We start from the raw sequence: 16,972 nt of genomic DNA on the forward strand, positions 1-16,972 counted from the left end.
ACCTAGTCGTGGACCGGGAGACCTGGTCGTGGACCGGAAGACCTGGTCGTGGACCGGGAGACCTGGTCGTGGACCGGGAGACCTGGTCGTGGACCGGGAGACCTGGTCGTGGACCGGGAGACCTGGTCGTGGACCGGGAGACCTAGTCGTGGATCGGGAGACCTGGTCGTGGACCGGGAGACCTGGTCGTGGACCGGGAGACCTAGTCGTGGATCGGGAGACCTGGTCGTGGACCGGGAGACCTGGTCGTGGACCGGAGACCTGGTCGTGGACCGGGAGACCTGGTCGTGGACCGGAGACCTGGTCGTGGACCGGGAGACCTGGTCGTGGACCGGCGACCTGGTCGTGGACCGGGAGACCTGGTCGTGGACCGGAGACATGGTCGTGGACCGGGAGACCTGGTCGTGGACCGGAGACCTGGTCGTGGACCAGGCTGGGGGGGGCGTTGATCCCCGGAATACCCTCCAGGTAGATCCTCCACCAAAGCAACTACCTCAACCACTACCCTCCACCAAGGTAACTACCTCAGTCACTACCCTCCACCAAGGTAACTACCTCAGCCACTACCCTCCACCAAGGTAACTACCTCAGCCACTACCCTCCACCAAGGTAACTACCTCAGTCACTACCCTCCACCAAGGTATCTACCTCAGTCACTACCCTCCACTAAGGTAACTACCTCAGTCACTACCCTCCACCAAGGTAACTACCTCAGTCACTACCCTCCACCAAGGTAACCACCTCAACCACTACCCTCCACTAAGGTAACTACCTCAGTCACTACCCTCCACCAAGGTATCTACCTCAGTCACTACCCTCCACCAAGGTATCTACCTCAGTCACTACCCTCCACTAAGGTAACTACCTCAGTCACTACCCTCTACCAAGTAAACCACCTCAACCACTACCCTCCACTAAGGTAACTACCTCAGTCACTACCCTCCACCAAGGAAACTACCTCAGCCACTACCATCCACCAAGGTAACTACCTCAACCACTACCCTCCACCAAGGTAACTACCTCAGCCACTACCCTCCACCAAGGTAACCACCTCAGTCACCACCCTCCACCGAGGTAACTACCTCAGCCACTACTCTCCACCAAGGTAACCACCTCAGTCACCACCCTCCACCGAGGTAACTACCTCAGCCAATACCCTCCACCAAGGTAACTACCTCAGCCACTACTCTCCACCAAGGTAACTACCTCAGTCACCACCCTCCACCGAGGTAACTACCTCAGCCACTACTCTCCACCAAGGTAACCACCTCAGCCACTACCCTCCACCAAGGTAACTACCTCAGCCACTACACTCCACCAAGGTAACTACCTCAGCCACTACACTCCACCAAGGTAACTACCTCAGCCACTACACTCCACCAAGGTAACTACCTCAGCCACTACCCTCCACCAAGGTAACTACCTCGGCCACTACCCTCCACCAAGGTAACTACCTCAGCCACTACACTCCAAGGTAGCTACCTCAGTCACTACCCTCCACCAAGGTAACTACCTCAGCCACTACCCTCCACCAAGGTAACTACCTCAGCCACTACACTCCACCAAGGTAACTACCTCAGCCACTACCCTCCACCAAGGTATCTACCTCAGCCACTAACCTCCACCAAGGTAACTTCCTCAGTCCCTACTCTCCACCAAGGTAACTACCTCAGCCACTACACTCCACCAAGGTAACTACCTCAGTCACTACCCTCCACCAAGGTAATTACCTCAGCCACTACACTCCACCAAGGTAACTACCTCAGCCACTACCCTCCACCAAGGTAACTACCTCAGCCACTACACTCCACCAAGGTAACTACCTCAGTCCCTACCCTCCACCAAGGTAACTACCTCAGCCACTACACTCCACCAAGGTAACTACCTCAGACACTACCCTCCAACAAGGTAACTGCCTCAGTCACTACCCTCCACCAAGGTAACTCCCTCAGCCACTACCCTCCACCAAGGTAACTACCTCAGCCACTACCCACCACCAAGGTAACTTCCTCAGTCCCTACCCTCCACCAAGGTAACTACCTCAGCCACTACACTCCACCAAGGTAACTACCTCAGTCACTACCCTCCACCAAGGTAACTACCTCTGCCACTACATTCCACCAAGGTAACTACCTCAGCCACTACCCTCCACCAAGGTAACTACCTCAGCCACTACACTCCACCAAGGTAACTACCTCAGTCACTACCCTCCAACAAGGTAACTACCTCAGTCCCTACCCTCCACCAAGGTAACTACCTCAGCCACTACACTCCAAGGTAACTACCTCAGACACTACCCTTCAACAAGCTAACTGCCTCAGTCCCTACCCTCCACCAAGGTAACTACCTCAGCCACTACCCTCCACCAAGGTAACTACCTCTGCCACTACCCTCCACTAAGGTAACTACCTCAGTCACTACCCTCCACCAAGGTAACTACCTCAGCCACTACCCTCCACCAAGGTAACTACCTCAGTCACTACCCTCCACCAAGGTAACTACCTCAGTCACTACCCTCCACTAAGGTAACTACCTCAGCCACTACGCTCCACTAAGGTAACTACCTCAGTCACTACCCTCGACCAAGGTAACTACCTCAGTCACTACCCTCCACTAAGGTAACTACCTCAGCCACTTCCCTCCACTAAGGTAACTACCTCAGCCACTACCCTCCACCAAGGTAACTACCTCAGCCACTACCCTCCACCAAGGTAAGTACCTCAGCCACTACCCTCCACTAAGGTAACTACCTCAGTCACTACCCTCCACCAAGGTAACTACCTCAGCCACTACCCTCCACCAAGGTAACTACCTCAGTCACTACCCTCCACCAAGGCAACTACCTCAGTCACTACCCTCCACCAAGGTAACTACCTCAGTCACTACACTCCACCAAGGTAACTACCTCAGCCACTACCCTCCACTAAGGTAACTACCTCAGCCACTAACCTCCACCAAGGTAACTTCCTCAGTCCCTACCCTCCACCAAGGTAACTACCTCAGCCACTACACTCCACCAAGGTAACTACCTCAGTCACTACCCTCCACCAAGGTAACTACCTCTGCCACTACACTCCACCAAGGTAACTACCTCAGCCACTACCCTCCACCAAGGTAACTACCTCAGCCACTACACTCCACCAAGGTAACTACCTCAGTCACTACCCTCCAACAAGGTAACTACCTCAGTCCCTACCCTCCACCAAGGTAACTACCTCAGCCACTACACTCCACCAAGGTAACTACCTCAGACACTACCCTCCAACAAGGTAACTGCCTCAGTCCCTACTCTCCACCAAGGTAACTACCTCAGCCACTACCCTCCACCAAGGTAACTACCTCAGCCACTACCCTCCACCAAGGTATCTACCTCAGCCACTAACCTCCACCAAGGTAACTTCCTCAGTCCCTACCCTCCACCAAGGTAACTACCTCAGCCACTACACTCCACCAAGGTAACTACCTCAGTCACTACCCTCCACCAAGGTAACCACCTCAGTCCCTACCCTCCACCAAGGTAACTACCTCAGCCACTACCCTCCACCAAGGTAACTACCTCAGCCACTACCCTCCACCAAGGTAACCACCTCAGTCCCTACCCTCCACCAAGGTAACTACCTCAGCCACTACCCTCCACCAAGGTAACTACCTCAGCCACTACCCTCCACCAAGGTAACTACCTCAGCCACTACCCTCCATTAAGGTAACTACCTCAGTCCCTACCGTCCACCAAGGTAACTACCTCAGCCACTACCCTCCACCAAGGTAACTACCTCAGTCCCTACCCTCCACCAAGGTAACTACCTCAGTCCCTACCCTCCACCAAGGTAACTACCTCAGTCCCTACCCTCCACCAAGGTAACTACCTCAGCCACTACCCTCCACCAAGGTAACTACCTCAGTCCCTACCCTCCACCTAGGTAACTACCTCAGCCACTACCCTCCACCAAGGTAACTACCTCAGCCACTACCCTCCACCAAGGTAACTACGTCAGCCACTACCCTCCACCAAGGTAACTATCTCAGCCACTACCCTCCACCAAGGTAACTACCTCAGTCACTACCCTCCACCAAGGTAACTACCTCAGTCACTACCCTCCACCAAGGTAACTACCTCAGTCCCTACCGTCCACCAAGGTAACTACCTCAGTCACTACCCTCCACCAAGATAACCACCTCAGCCACTACCCTCCACCAAGGTGACTACCTCAGCCACTACCCTCCACCAAGGTAACTACCTCAGTCACTACTCTCCACCAAGGTAACTACCTCAGTCCCTACCGTCCACCAAGGTAACTACCTCAGCCACTACCCTCCACCAAGGTAACTACCTCAGTCACTACCTGACTTAAGAAATCGTAATGACACGATTGCAAATAAACCATACCCCCGGCCGGGATTGAACCCGCGGTCATAGAGTCTCAAAACTCCAGCCCGTCGCGCTAACCACTAGACCAGCTAGCCACAATAAGATTCATCCAACTAGGTATATTTCTACACCATAGGAAAGTTAGCACAGGCACCTCTAGCTCAAGGGACTTGAGCTAGAGTTCGTCACGGCCACGCTAGCTGGAGATTCGTCTGTAAAAACTTGCATTTGTGGTCACAGAGGTGCCTGTGCTAACTTTCCTATGGTGTAGAAATATACCTAGTTGGATGAATCTTATTGTGGCTAGCTGGTCTAGTGGTTAGCGCGACGGGCTGGAGTTTTGAGACTCTATGACCGCGGGTTCAATCCCGGCCGGGGGTATGGTTTATTTGCAATCGTGTCATTACGATTTCTTAAGTCATGTTGACGGCAGTGAAGGGACTTGAGCTAGAGTTCGTCACGGCCACGCTAGCTGGAGATTCGTCTGTAAAAACTTGCATTTGTGGTCACAGAGGTGCCTGTGCTAACTTTCCTATGGTGTAGAAATATACCTAGTTGGATGAATCTTATTGTGGCTAGCTGGTCTAGTGGTTAGCGCGACGGGCTGGAGTTTTGAGACTCTATGACCGCGGGTTCAATCCCGGCCGGGGGTATGGTTTATTTGCAATCGTGTCATTACGATTTCTTAAGTCATGTTGACGGCAGTGAAGGGACTTGAGCTAGAGTTCGTCACGGCCACGCTAGCTGGAGATTCGTCTGTAAAAACTTGCATTTGTGGTCACAGAGGTGCCTGTGCTAACTTTCCTATGGTGTAGAAATATACCTAGTTGGATGAATCTTATTGTGGCTAGCTGGTCTAGTGGTTAGCGCGACGGGCTGGAGTTTTGAGACTCTATGACCGCGGGTTCAATCCCGGCCGGGGGTATGGTTCAGTCACTACCCTCCACCAAGGTAACTACCTCAGCCACTACCCTCCACCAAGGTAACTAACTCAACCACTATATATATATATATATATATATATATATATATATATATATATATATATATATATATATATATATATATATATATATATATATATATATATATGGGGCTAGTAACGCCATCTCCTGTATATATTACTAAATTTAGTAAGAAAAACTTACATTTTTCTTGGGTTATCTTGGGTAGCTGACTCTCCAAGGTTAAAAATCCGAACACAATTTCACCTTATCTCTATCTTATCTTATGCTGTTGTTTTAAGGACCATGACTGGGACATCTGGGTGCGTCAACCTGGGGTGCTGGGAGGAAGAGAGTGTGTGGTACCAGACGTGGCACGAACCTTCCACATAGGCCTGTCTGGCTCCCACGCTGCTGGCTTAATCCACACAGCCTTCTTTGCTAACAAGCCCATTCCTGCCCAGCCTGGAGTACGTCTTCACCGTGTAGACAGGTAATTCTTCTTTGGCCGCTGGAGGTCATTATAGTCGGATTATTCCTTTACACTGCTGCCTACCTGTTCAACCTGTCACTGATAACGTTGATCATCACTTTTGTCTCTCGGTGCCAGACCTAGCCATCTGGTTGATGGTGTGATCAGTCAGGCTGTTAGTGATAGCAGCATGCATACTGACCTTGTGACGAAAAGTCTATGTGCATAGATATTATTTTTAATTGTAGTGTATATTTATGTCGTGTGGTTCTCAGTGTAACGAAGAAAATATAATACCGTGAATGGATTAAATTTTGTGGCCGAAGTGGCTGGTTTATTGTGCACCTGTGTCCATCCTGTGGAGGGTAGCGCAAGAGTATATGGATACACAAAACACCGAGGAACTAGGCTCCAGAAGGGTTTACAGGAGTACATCTGGTTTTATATCTATAGTTCACTTATCTGTTTTAAGCAAATTTAAGAAATTTACTTAATATATCTGGTATCTTATTTTCATTAATAAGATATCTTAACATGTCACATGGTTTATTATACCGTTTATCTCTATATTCTTCAATAACTGGACAATAAAGCACATAGTGTTCAAGACAGTGACCATAGGACTGGCTACAAACATTGCATTTGGTTTGATCAACATCTGTGTGTCTGCCAGATTGCCAGAAGTACTTGTAACCAAGCCTCAGCCTGGCCACTACAACATCAGTCAGTGTGTTCACTTTGCAAGTTGCTCTATAAACACACTCATCTATGGTCATGTTACAGTGGGTTACAGATCTCTCAGACTTCTAATTGCATTCCCATAACAATCAGTTTCATTACTTACTTCTCACCTAATATTATTCTTAATGCTGGACACAGATACACTAAAGTTATATTCAACATTACCCATGAGGTTACTTTTCATAGTAACATATCACTTTATCCTGAAAGCATAATCCTATGTGTAATAGAATCCGGATTTTTGAGTATCTGTACCTGGCTTCTCCAATGAGCATGTTGTTAGAGTCATTATGTGAGTCAAGAACCTTCTGTGTTGGCAGAATCATTAATGATAATAGAGTCGTTCTCAGTGTCATATGTTAACTTTAACATCATTAGGATGGGAAACAATTTAATTTGCAGTGTAGACGTCCAATTGTTAATTATTATATCTAACTCAACAAAGTCGCTGTCGATCTTAACTAGGGAAGTGACAACAAGAACAGATGCAGCCTTGTCAGTAGACTCCTGCTTAGATCCATCACTGTATATAACTTGTGGTAAATTACTGCTACCAGTTACGTGAGAATTTTTTTCTTTAACAGTTGCTTTTACAAGTGATTTAAGGAAGTTATTAGTAGTAATGAGCTTCTTGGGAGGGACTTACAGGTATGTGATATTAAATGAACACATCTTCCATGGAGGGTTGAAATGCTCTTGTTGTCTATACTGATACAGTTGTCTACACTGATACAATTGTCTACACTGATACAGTTGTCTACACTGATACAATTGTCTACACTGAAACAGTTGTCTACACTGATACAGTTGTCTACACTGATACAGTTGTCTACACTGAAACAGTTGTCTACACTGATACAGTTGTCTACACTGATACAGTTGTCTACACTGATACAGTTGTCTACACTGATACAGTTGTCTACACTGATACAGTTGTCTACAGTGATACAGTTGTCTACAGTGATACAGTTGTCTACAGTGATACAGTTATCGCAAGTTATAAAACTTAATATAATATCACATTTTCACAACCCATTTAGAAAAACATTTATTTACTTCTAGACATTTAGTAAGATTCATAGTGGAAATGTTTTAACATTCTAATACCAAGTACAGTGTTAATAATGCTGTCACTGATACTAGACACACTAAGCTTCTTCCTGGTAGATCTGGGACAGCCGAGAATTATTATCAGAGTTTCATTTTACATGATCTTCAAGGGTCGGACACAATTTATCTTAGTTAATATTAACATGAGCGTAGCTTACTGAATGATGGATCTGATATATGATTCTCACTATTCTTACATTAACACCATAGCTGGTATTGTAGCACCTACCACCAGTGATTGTAGCACCTACCACCAGTGATTGTAGCACCTACCACCAGTGATTGTAACACCTACCACCAGTGATTGTAGCACCTACCACCAGTGATTGTAACACCTACCACCAGTGATTGTAACACCTACCACCAGTGATTGTAGCACCTACCACCAGTGATTGTAGCACCTACCACCAGTGATTGTAGCACCTACCACCAGTGATTGTAGCACCTACCACCAGTGATTGTAACACCTACCACCAGTGATTGTAACACCTACCACCAGTGATTGTAGCACCTACCACCAGTGATTGTAGCACCTACCACCAGTGATTGTAGCACCTACCACCAGTGATTGTAACACCTACCACCAGTGATTGTAACACCTACCACCAGTGATTGTAGCACCTACCACCAGTGATTGTAGCACCTACCACCAGTGATTGTAGCACCTACCACCAGTGATTGTAGCACCTACCACCAGTGATTGTAGCACCTACCACCAGTGATTGTAGCACCTACCACCAGTGATTGTAGCACCTACCACCAGTGATTGTAGCACCTACCACCAGTGATTGCAGCACCTACCACCAGTGATTGTAACACCTACCACCAGTGATTGTAGCACCTACCACCAGTGATTGCAGCACCTACCACCAGTGATTGCAGCACCTACCACCAGTGATTGCAGCACCTACCACCAGTGATTGTAACACCTACCACCAGTGATTGTAGCACCTACCACCAGTGATTGTAGCACCTACCACCAGTGATTGTAGCACCTACCATCAGTGATTGTAGCACCTACCACCAGTGATTGTAGCACCTACCACCAGTGATTGTAGCACCTACCACCAGTGATTGTAGCACCTACCACCAGTGACTGTAGCACCTACCACCAGTGATTGTAACACCTACCACCAGTGACTGTAGCACCTACCACCAGTGATTGTAGCACCTACCACCAGTGATTGTAGCACCTACCACCAGTGATTGTAGCACCTACCACCAGTGATTGTAGCACCACCAGTGATTGTAGCACCACCAGTGATTGTAGCACCTACCACCAGTGATTGTAACACCTACCACCAGTGATTGTAGCACCTACCACCAGTGATTGTAACACCTACCACCAGTGATTGTAGCACCTACCACCAGTGATTGTAGCACCTACCACCAGTGATTGTAGCACCTACCACCAGTGATTGTAGCACCTACCACCAGTGATTGTAGCACCTACCACCAGTGATTGTAGCACCTACCACCAGTGATTGTAGCACCTACCACCAGTGACTGTAGCACCTACCACCAGTGATTGTAACACCTACCACCAGTGATTGTAGCACCTACCACCAGTGATTGTAGCACCTACCACCAGTGATTGTAGCACCTACCACCAGTGATTGTAGCACCTACCACCAGTGATTGTAACACCTACCACCAGTGATTGTAACACCACCAGTGATTGTAGCACCTACCACCAGTGATTGTAGCACCTACCACCAGTGATTGTAACACCTACCACCAGTGATTGTAGCACCTACCACCAGTGATTGTAGCACCAACCACCAGTGATTGTAGCACCTACCACCAGTGATTGTAGCACCTACCACCAGTGATTGTAGCACCTACCACCAGTGATTGCAGCACCTACCACCAGTGATTGTAGCACCTACCACCAGTGATTGTAGCACCTACCACCAGTGACTGTAGCACCTACCTCCAGTGATTGTAGCACCTACCACCAGTGATTGTAACACCACCAGTGATTGTAGCACCTACCACCAGTGATTGTAGCACCTACCACCAGTGATTGTAGCACCTACCACCAGTGATTGTAGCACCTACCACCAGTGATTGTAACACCTACCACCAGTGATTGTAACACCACCAGTGATTGTAGCACCTACCACCAGTGATTGTAGCACCTACCACCAGTGATTGTAGCACCTACCACCAGTGATTGTAGCACCTACCACCAGTGATTGTAGCACCTACCACCAGTGATTGTAGCATCTACCACCAGTGATTGTAGCATCTACCACCAGTGATTGTAGCACCTACCACCAGTGATTGTAACACCACCAGTGATTGTAGCACCTACCACCAGTGATTGTAGCACCTACAACCAGTGATTGTAGCACCTACTACCAGTGATTGTAGCACGTACCAACAGTGATTGTAACACCTATCACCAGTGATTGTAACACCACCAGTGATTGTAGCACCTACCACCAGTGATTGTAGCACCTACCACCAGTGATTGTAGCACCTACCACCAGTGATTGTAGCACCTACAACCAGTGATTGTAGCACCTACCACCAGTGATTGTAGCACCTACCACCAGTGACTGTAACACCACCAGTGATTGTAGCATCTACCACAAGTGATTGTAGCACCTACCACCAGTGATTGTAGCACCTACCACCAGTGATTGTAGCACCTACCACCAGTGATTGTAGCACCTACCACCAGTGATTGTAGCACCTACCACCAGTGATTGTAGCACCTACCACCAGTGATTGTAACACCACCAGTGATTGTAACACCACCAGTGATTGTAGCATCTACCACCAGTGATTGTAGCACCTACCACCAGTGATTGTAGCACCTACCACCAGTGATTGTAGCACCTACCACCAGTGATTGCAGCACCTACCACCAGTGATTGTAGCACCTACCACCAGTGATTGTAGCACCTACCACCAGTGATTGTAACACCAGTGATTGTAGCACCTACCACCAGTGATTGTAACATTTACCACCAGTGATTGTAGCACCTACCACCAGTGATTGTAGCACCTAGCAGCAGTGATTATAGCACATACCACCAGTGATTGTAGCACCTACCACCAGTGATTGTAACACCACCAGTGATTGTAGCACCTACCACCAGTGATTGTAACATCTACCACCAGTGATTGTAACACCTACTACCAGTGATTCTAGCACCTACCACCAGTGATTGTAGCATCTACCACCAGTGATTGTAGCACCTACCACCAGTGATTGTAGCATCTACCACCAGTGATTGTAGCATCTGCCACCAGTGATTGTAGCACCTACCACCAGTGATTGTAGGATCTACCACCAGTGATTGTAGCACCTACCACCAGTGATTGTAGCATCTACCACCAGTGATTGTAGCACCTACCACCAGTGATTGTAGCACCTACCACCAGTGATTGTAGCACCTACCACCAGTGATTGTAGCATCTACCACCAGTGATTGTAGCACCTACCACCAGTGATTGTAGCATCTACCACCAGTTATTGTAGCACCTACCACCAGTGATTGTAGCATCTACCACCAGTGATTGTAGCACCTACCAACAGTGATTGTAACACCTACCTCCAGTGATTGTAGCACCTACCACCAGTGATTCTAGCACCTACCACCATGATGGTAGCATCTTCCACCAGTAATTCTAGCACCTACCACCAGTGATTGTAACACCACCAGTGATTGTAGCACCAACCACCAGTGATTGTAACACCTACCACCAGTGATTATAACACCTACCACCAGTGATTGTAGCACCTACCACCAGTGATTGTAACACCTACCACCAGTGATTGTAGCACCTACCACCAGTGATTGTAGCACCTACCACCAGTGATTGTAGCACCTACCACCAATGATTGTAACACTTACCTCCAGTGATTGTAGCACCTACCACCAGTGATTGTATCACCTACCATAAAGTGATTGTAGCACCTACCACCAGTGATTGCAGCACCTACCACCAGTGATTGTAGCACCTACCACCAGTGATTGTAACACTTACCACCAGTGATTGTAGCACCTACCACCAGTGATTGTAACATCTACCACCAGTGATTGTAACACCTACCACCAGTGATTGTAGCACCTACCACCAGTGATTGTAGCATTTACCACCAGTGATTGTAGCACCTACCACCAGTGATTGTAGCATCTACCACCAGTGATTGTAGCATCTACCACCAGTGATTGTAGCACCTACCACCAGTGATTGTAGCATCTACCACCAGTGATTGTAGCACCTACCACCAGTGATTGTAGCATTTACCACCAGTGATTGTAGCATGCACCACCAGCGATTGTAGCATCTACCACCAGTGATTGTAGCACCTACCACCAGTGATTGTAACATACCACCAGTGATTGTAGCACCTACCACCAGTGATTGTAGCACCTACCACCAGTGATTCTAGCACCTACCACCAGTGATTCTAGCACTTACCACCAGTGATTGTAACACCTACCACCAGTGATTGTAGCACCTTCCACCAGTGATTGTAGACCTACCACCAGTGATTGTAACACCTACCACCAGTGATTGTAGCACCTACCACCAGTGATTGTAGCACCTACCACCAGTGATTCTAGCACCTACCACCAGTGATTGTAGCACCTACCACCAGTGATTGTAACACTTACCACCAGTGATTGTAGCATCTACCACCAGTGATTGTAGCACCTAACACCAGTGATTGTAGCAACTACCACCAGTGTAACACCTACCATAAGTGATTCTAGCACCTACCACCAGTGATTGTAGCATCTACCACCAGTGATTGTAGCACCTACCACCAGTGATTCTAGCACCTACCACCAGTGATTCTAGCACCTACCACCAGTGATTGTAGCACCTACCACCAGTGATTGTAGCACCTACCACCAGTGATTGTAGCACCTACCATCAGTGATTGTAACACCTACCACCAGTGATTGAAACACCTACCACCAGTGATTGTAGCACCTACCACCAGTGATTGTAGCATCTACCACCAGTGATTCTAGCACCTACCACCAGTGATTGTAGCACCTACCACCAGTGATTGTAACACTTACCACCAGTGATTGTAGCATCTACCACCAGTGATTGTAGCACCTAACACCAGTGATTGTAGCAACTACCACCAGTGTAACACCTACCATAAGTGATTCTAGCACCTACCACCAGTGATTGTAGCATCTACCACCAGTGATTGTAGCACCTACCACCAGTGATTCTAGCACCTACCACCAGTGATTCTAGCACCTACCACCAGTGATTCTAGCACCTACCACCAGTGTTTGTAGCACCTACCACCAGTGATTGTAGCACCTACCATCAGTGATTGTAACACCTACCACCAGTGATTGAAACACCTACCACCAGTGATTGTAGCACCTACCACCAGTGATTGTAGCACCTACCACCAGTGATTCTAGCACCTACCACCAGTGATTCTAGCACCTACCACCAGTGATTCTAGCACCTACCACCAGTGATTGTAGCACCTACCACCAGTGATTGTAGCACCTACCACCAGTGATTGTAACAATTACCACCAGTGATTTTAGCATCTACCACCAGTGATTGTAGCACCTAACACCAGTGATTGTAGCAACTACCACCAGTGTAACACCTACCATAAGTGATTCTAGCACCTACCAACAGTGATTGTAGCATCTACCACCAGTGATTGCAGCACCTACCACCAGTGATTGTAGCATCTACCACCAGTGATTGTAGCATCTACCACCAGTGATTGTAGCACATACCACCAGTGATTGTAGCATCTACCACCAGTGATTGTAGCACCTACCACCAGTGATTGTAGCACCTACCACCAGTGATTGTAGCATCTACCACCACTGATTGTAGCACCTAACACCAGTGATTGTAGCATCTACCACCAGTGATTGTAGCACCTACCACCAGTGATTGTAGCATCTAACACCAGTGATTGTAGCACCAACCACCAGTGATTGTAGCATCCACCACCAGTGATTGTAGCACCTACCAACAGTGATTGTAACACCTACCACCAGTGATTGTAGCACCTACCACCAGTGATTCTAGCACCTACCACCAGTGATTGTAGCATCAACCACCAGTGATTCTAGCACCTACCACCAGTGATTGTAACACCACCAGTGATTGTAGCACCAACCACCAGTGATTGTAACACCTACCACCAGTGATTGTAACACCACCAGTGATTGTAGCACCTACCACCAGTGATTGTAGCACCTACCACCAGTGATTGTAGCACCTACCACCAGTGATTGTAGCACCTACCACCAGTGATTGTAGCACCTACAACCAGTGATTGTAACACTTACCACCAGTGATTGTAGCAACTACCACCAGTGTAACACCTACAACCAGTGATTCTAGCACCTACCACCAGTGATTGTAGCATCTACCACCAGTGATTGTAGCACCTACCACCAGTGATTGTAGCATCTACCACCAGTGATTGTAGCATCTACCACCAGTGATTGTAGCATCTACCACCAGTGATTGTAGCACCTACCACCAGTGATTGTAGCATCCACCACCAGTGATTGTAGCACCTACCACCAGTGATTGTAATACCTACCACCAGTGATTGTAGCACCTACCACCAGTGATTGTCGCACCTACCACCAGTGATGGTAACACCTACCACCAGTGATTGTAGCACCTACCACCAGTGATTGTAGCACCTACCACCAGTGATTGTAGCACCTACCACCAGTGATTGTAACACCTACCGCCAGTGATTGTAGCACCTACCATCAGTGATTGTAGCACCTACCACCAGTGATTGTAGCACCTACCACCAGTGATTGTAGCACCTACCACAAGTGATTGTAGCACCTACCACCAGTGATTGTAGCACCTACCATCAGTGATTGTAACACCTACCACCAGTGATTGAAACACCTACCACCAGTGATTGTAGCACCTACCACCAGTGATTGTAGCATCTACCACCAGTGATTGTAGCACCTACCACCAGTGATTGTAGCACCTACCACCAGTGATTGTAGCACCTACCACCAGTGATTGTAGCATCCACCACCAGTGATTGTAGCACCTACCACCAGTGATTGTAGCACCTACCACCAGTGATTGTAGCTCCTACCACCAGTGATTCTAGCACCTTCCACCAGAGATTGTAGCATCTACCACCAGTGATTGTAACACCACCAGTGATTGTAACACCACCAGTGATTGTAGCACCAACCACCAGTGATTGTAACACCTGCCACCAGTGATTGTAACACCTACCACCAGTGATTGTAGCACCTACCACCAGTGATTGTAGCAGCTACCACCAGTGATTGTAACACCAGTGATTGTAGCACCAACCACCAGTGATTGTAACATCTACCACCAGTGATTGTAACACCTACCACCAGTGATTGTAACACCTACCACCAGTGATTGTAACACCTACCACCAGTGATTGTAGCACCTACCACCAGTGATTGTAAGACCTACCATCAGTGATTGTAACACCTACCACCAGTGATTGTAGCACCTACCACCAGTGATTGTAACACCACCAGTGATTGTAGCACCAACCACCAGTGATTGTAACATCTACCACCAGTGATTGTAACACCTACCACCAGTGATTGTAGCACCTACCACCAGTGATTGTAGCACCTACCACCAGTGATTGTAGCACCTACCACCAGTGATTGTAGCACCTACCACCAGTGATTGTAACACCTACCACCAATGATTGTAGCACCTTCCACCAGTGATTGTAACACCTACCACCAATTATTGTAGCATTTACCACCAGTGATTGTAACACCTACCACCAGTGATTGTAACACCTAACACCAGTGATTGTAGCACCTACCACCAGTGATTGTAAGACCTACCACCAGTGATTGTAACACCTACCACCAGTGATTGTAGCACCTACCACCAGTGATTGTAACACCTACCACCAGTGATTGTAGCATCTACCACCAGTGATTGTAGCACCTACCACCAGTGATTGTAGCACCTACCATAAAGTGATTGTAGCACCTACCACCAGTGATTGTAGCACCTACCACCAGTGATTGTAACACCTACCACCAGTGATTGTAGCACCTACCACCAGTGATTCTAGCACCTACCACCAGTGAATGTAGCACCTACCACCAGTGATTGTAGCACCTACCACCAGTGATTGTAGCATCTACCACCAGTGATTGTAGCACCTACCACCAGTTATTGTAGCATCTACCACCAGTGATTGTAGCACCTACCACCAGTGATTGTAGCACCTACCACCAATGATTGTAGCACCTACCACCAGTGATTGTAGCACCTACCACCAGTGATTGTAGCACCTACCACCAGAGATTGCAGCACCTACCACCAGTGATTCTAGCACCTACCACCAGTGAATGTAGCACCTACCACCAGTGATTGTAGCACCTGCCACCAGTGATCGTAGCACCTACCACCAGTGATTGTAGCACCTACCACCAGTGATTGTAGCACCTACCACCAGCGATTCTAGCACCTACCACCAGTGATTGTAGCATCTACCACTAGTGATTCTAGCACCTACCACCAGTGATTGTAACACCTACCACCAGTGATTGTAACACTTACCACCAGTGATTGCAGCATCTATCAACAGTGATTGTAGCACCTACCACCAGTGATTGTAGCATCTACCACCAGTGATTGTAGCACCTACCGCCAGTTATTGTAGCATCTACCACCAGTGATTGTAGCACCTACCACCAGTGATTGCAGCACCTACCACCAGTGATTCTAGCACCTACCACCAGTGAATGTAGCACCTACCACCAGTGATTGTAGGACCTACCACCAGTGATTGTAGCACCTACCACCAGTGATTGTAACACCTACCACCAGTGATTGTAGCACCTACCACCAGCGATTCTAGCACCTACCACCAGTGATTGTAGCATCTACCACTAGTGATTCTAGCACCTACCACCAGTGATTGTAACACTTACCACCAGTGATTGCAGCATCTACCATCAGTGATTGTAGCACCTATCAACAGTGATTGTAGCGCCTATCACCAGTGATTGTAGCACCTACCACCAGTGATTGTAGCACCTACCACCAGCGATTGTAGCGCCTATCACCAGTGATTGAACACCTACCACCAGTGATTGCAATGCCTACCACCAGTGATTGTAGTGCCTATCACCGTTGATTGTAACACCTTCCGCCAGCGATTGTACCATCTACCATCAGTGATTGTAGCGCCTACCACCAGTGATTGTAGGCCTTCCATCAGTGATTGTAACATCTGCCACCAGTGACTGTAGCACCTACCACCAGTGATTGTAGCGTCTACCATCAGTGATTGTAGCATCTACCTCCATTGATTGT

The 16,972-nt window shown here is 48.0% G+C and overlaps 1 protein-coding gene across 1 annotated transcript in view; it reads left to right on the forward strand.

Moving 5' to 3' along the window:
- The window catches only part of LOC128705929 (protein O-linked-mannose beta-1,2-N-acetylglucosaminyltransferase 1-like), a 61,084-nt gene that overhangs the window by 20,812 nt on the left and 23,300 nt on the right, over positions 1-16,972 (forward strand). The window contains exon 4 of the mRNA XM_070088115.1: positions 5,616-5,806. Within this exon, the coding sequence (XP_069944216.1) occupies positions 5,616-5,806 (191 nt within the window). The remainder of the gene's footprint in view (positions 1-5,615; positions 5,807-16,972) is intronic.

The sequence above is a fragment of the Cherax quadricarinatus genome, chromosome 23 (genome assembly GCF_038502225.1).
Source record: "Cherax quadricarinatus isolate ZL_2023a chromosome 23, ASM3850222v1, whole genome shotgun sequence".
NCBI classification, from domain to species: Eukaryota; Metazoa; Arthropoda; class Malacostraca; order Decapoda; family Parastacidae; genus Cherax; species Cherax quadricarinatus.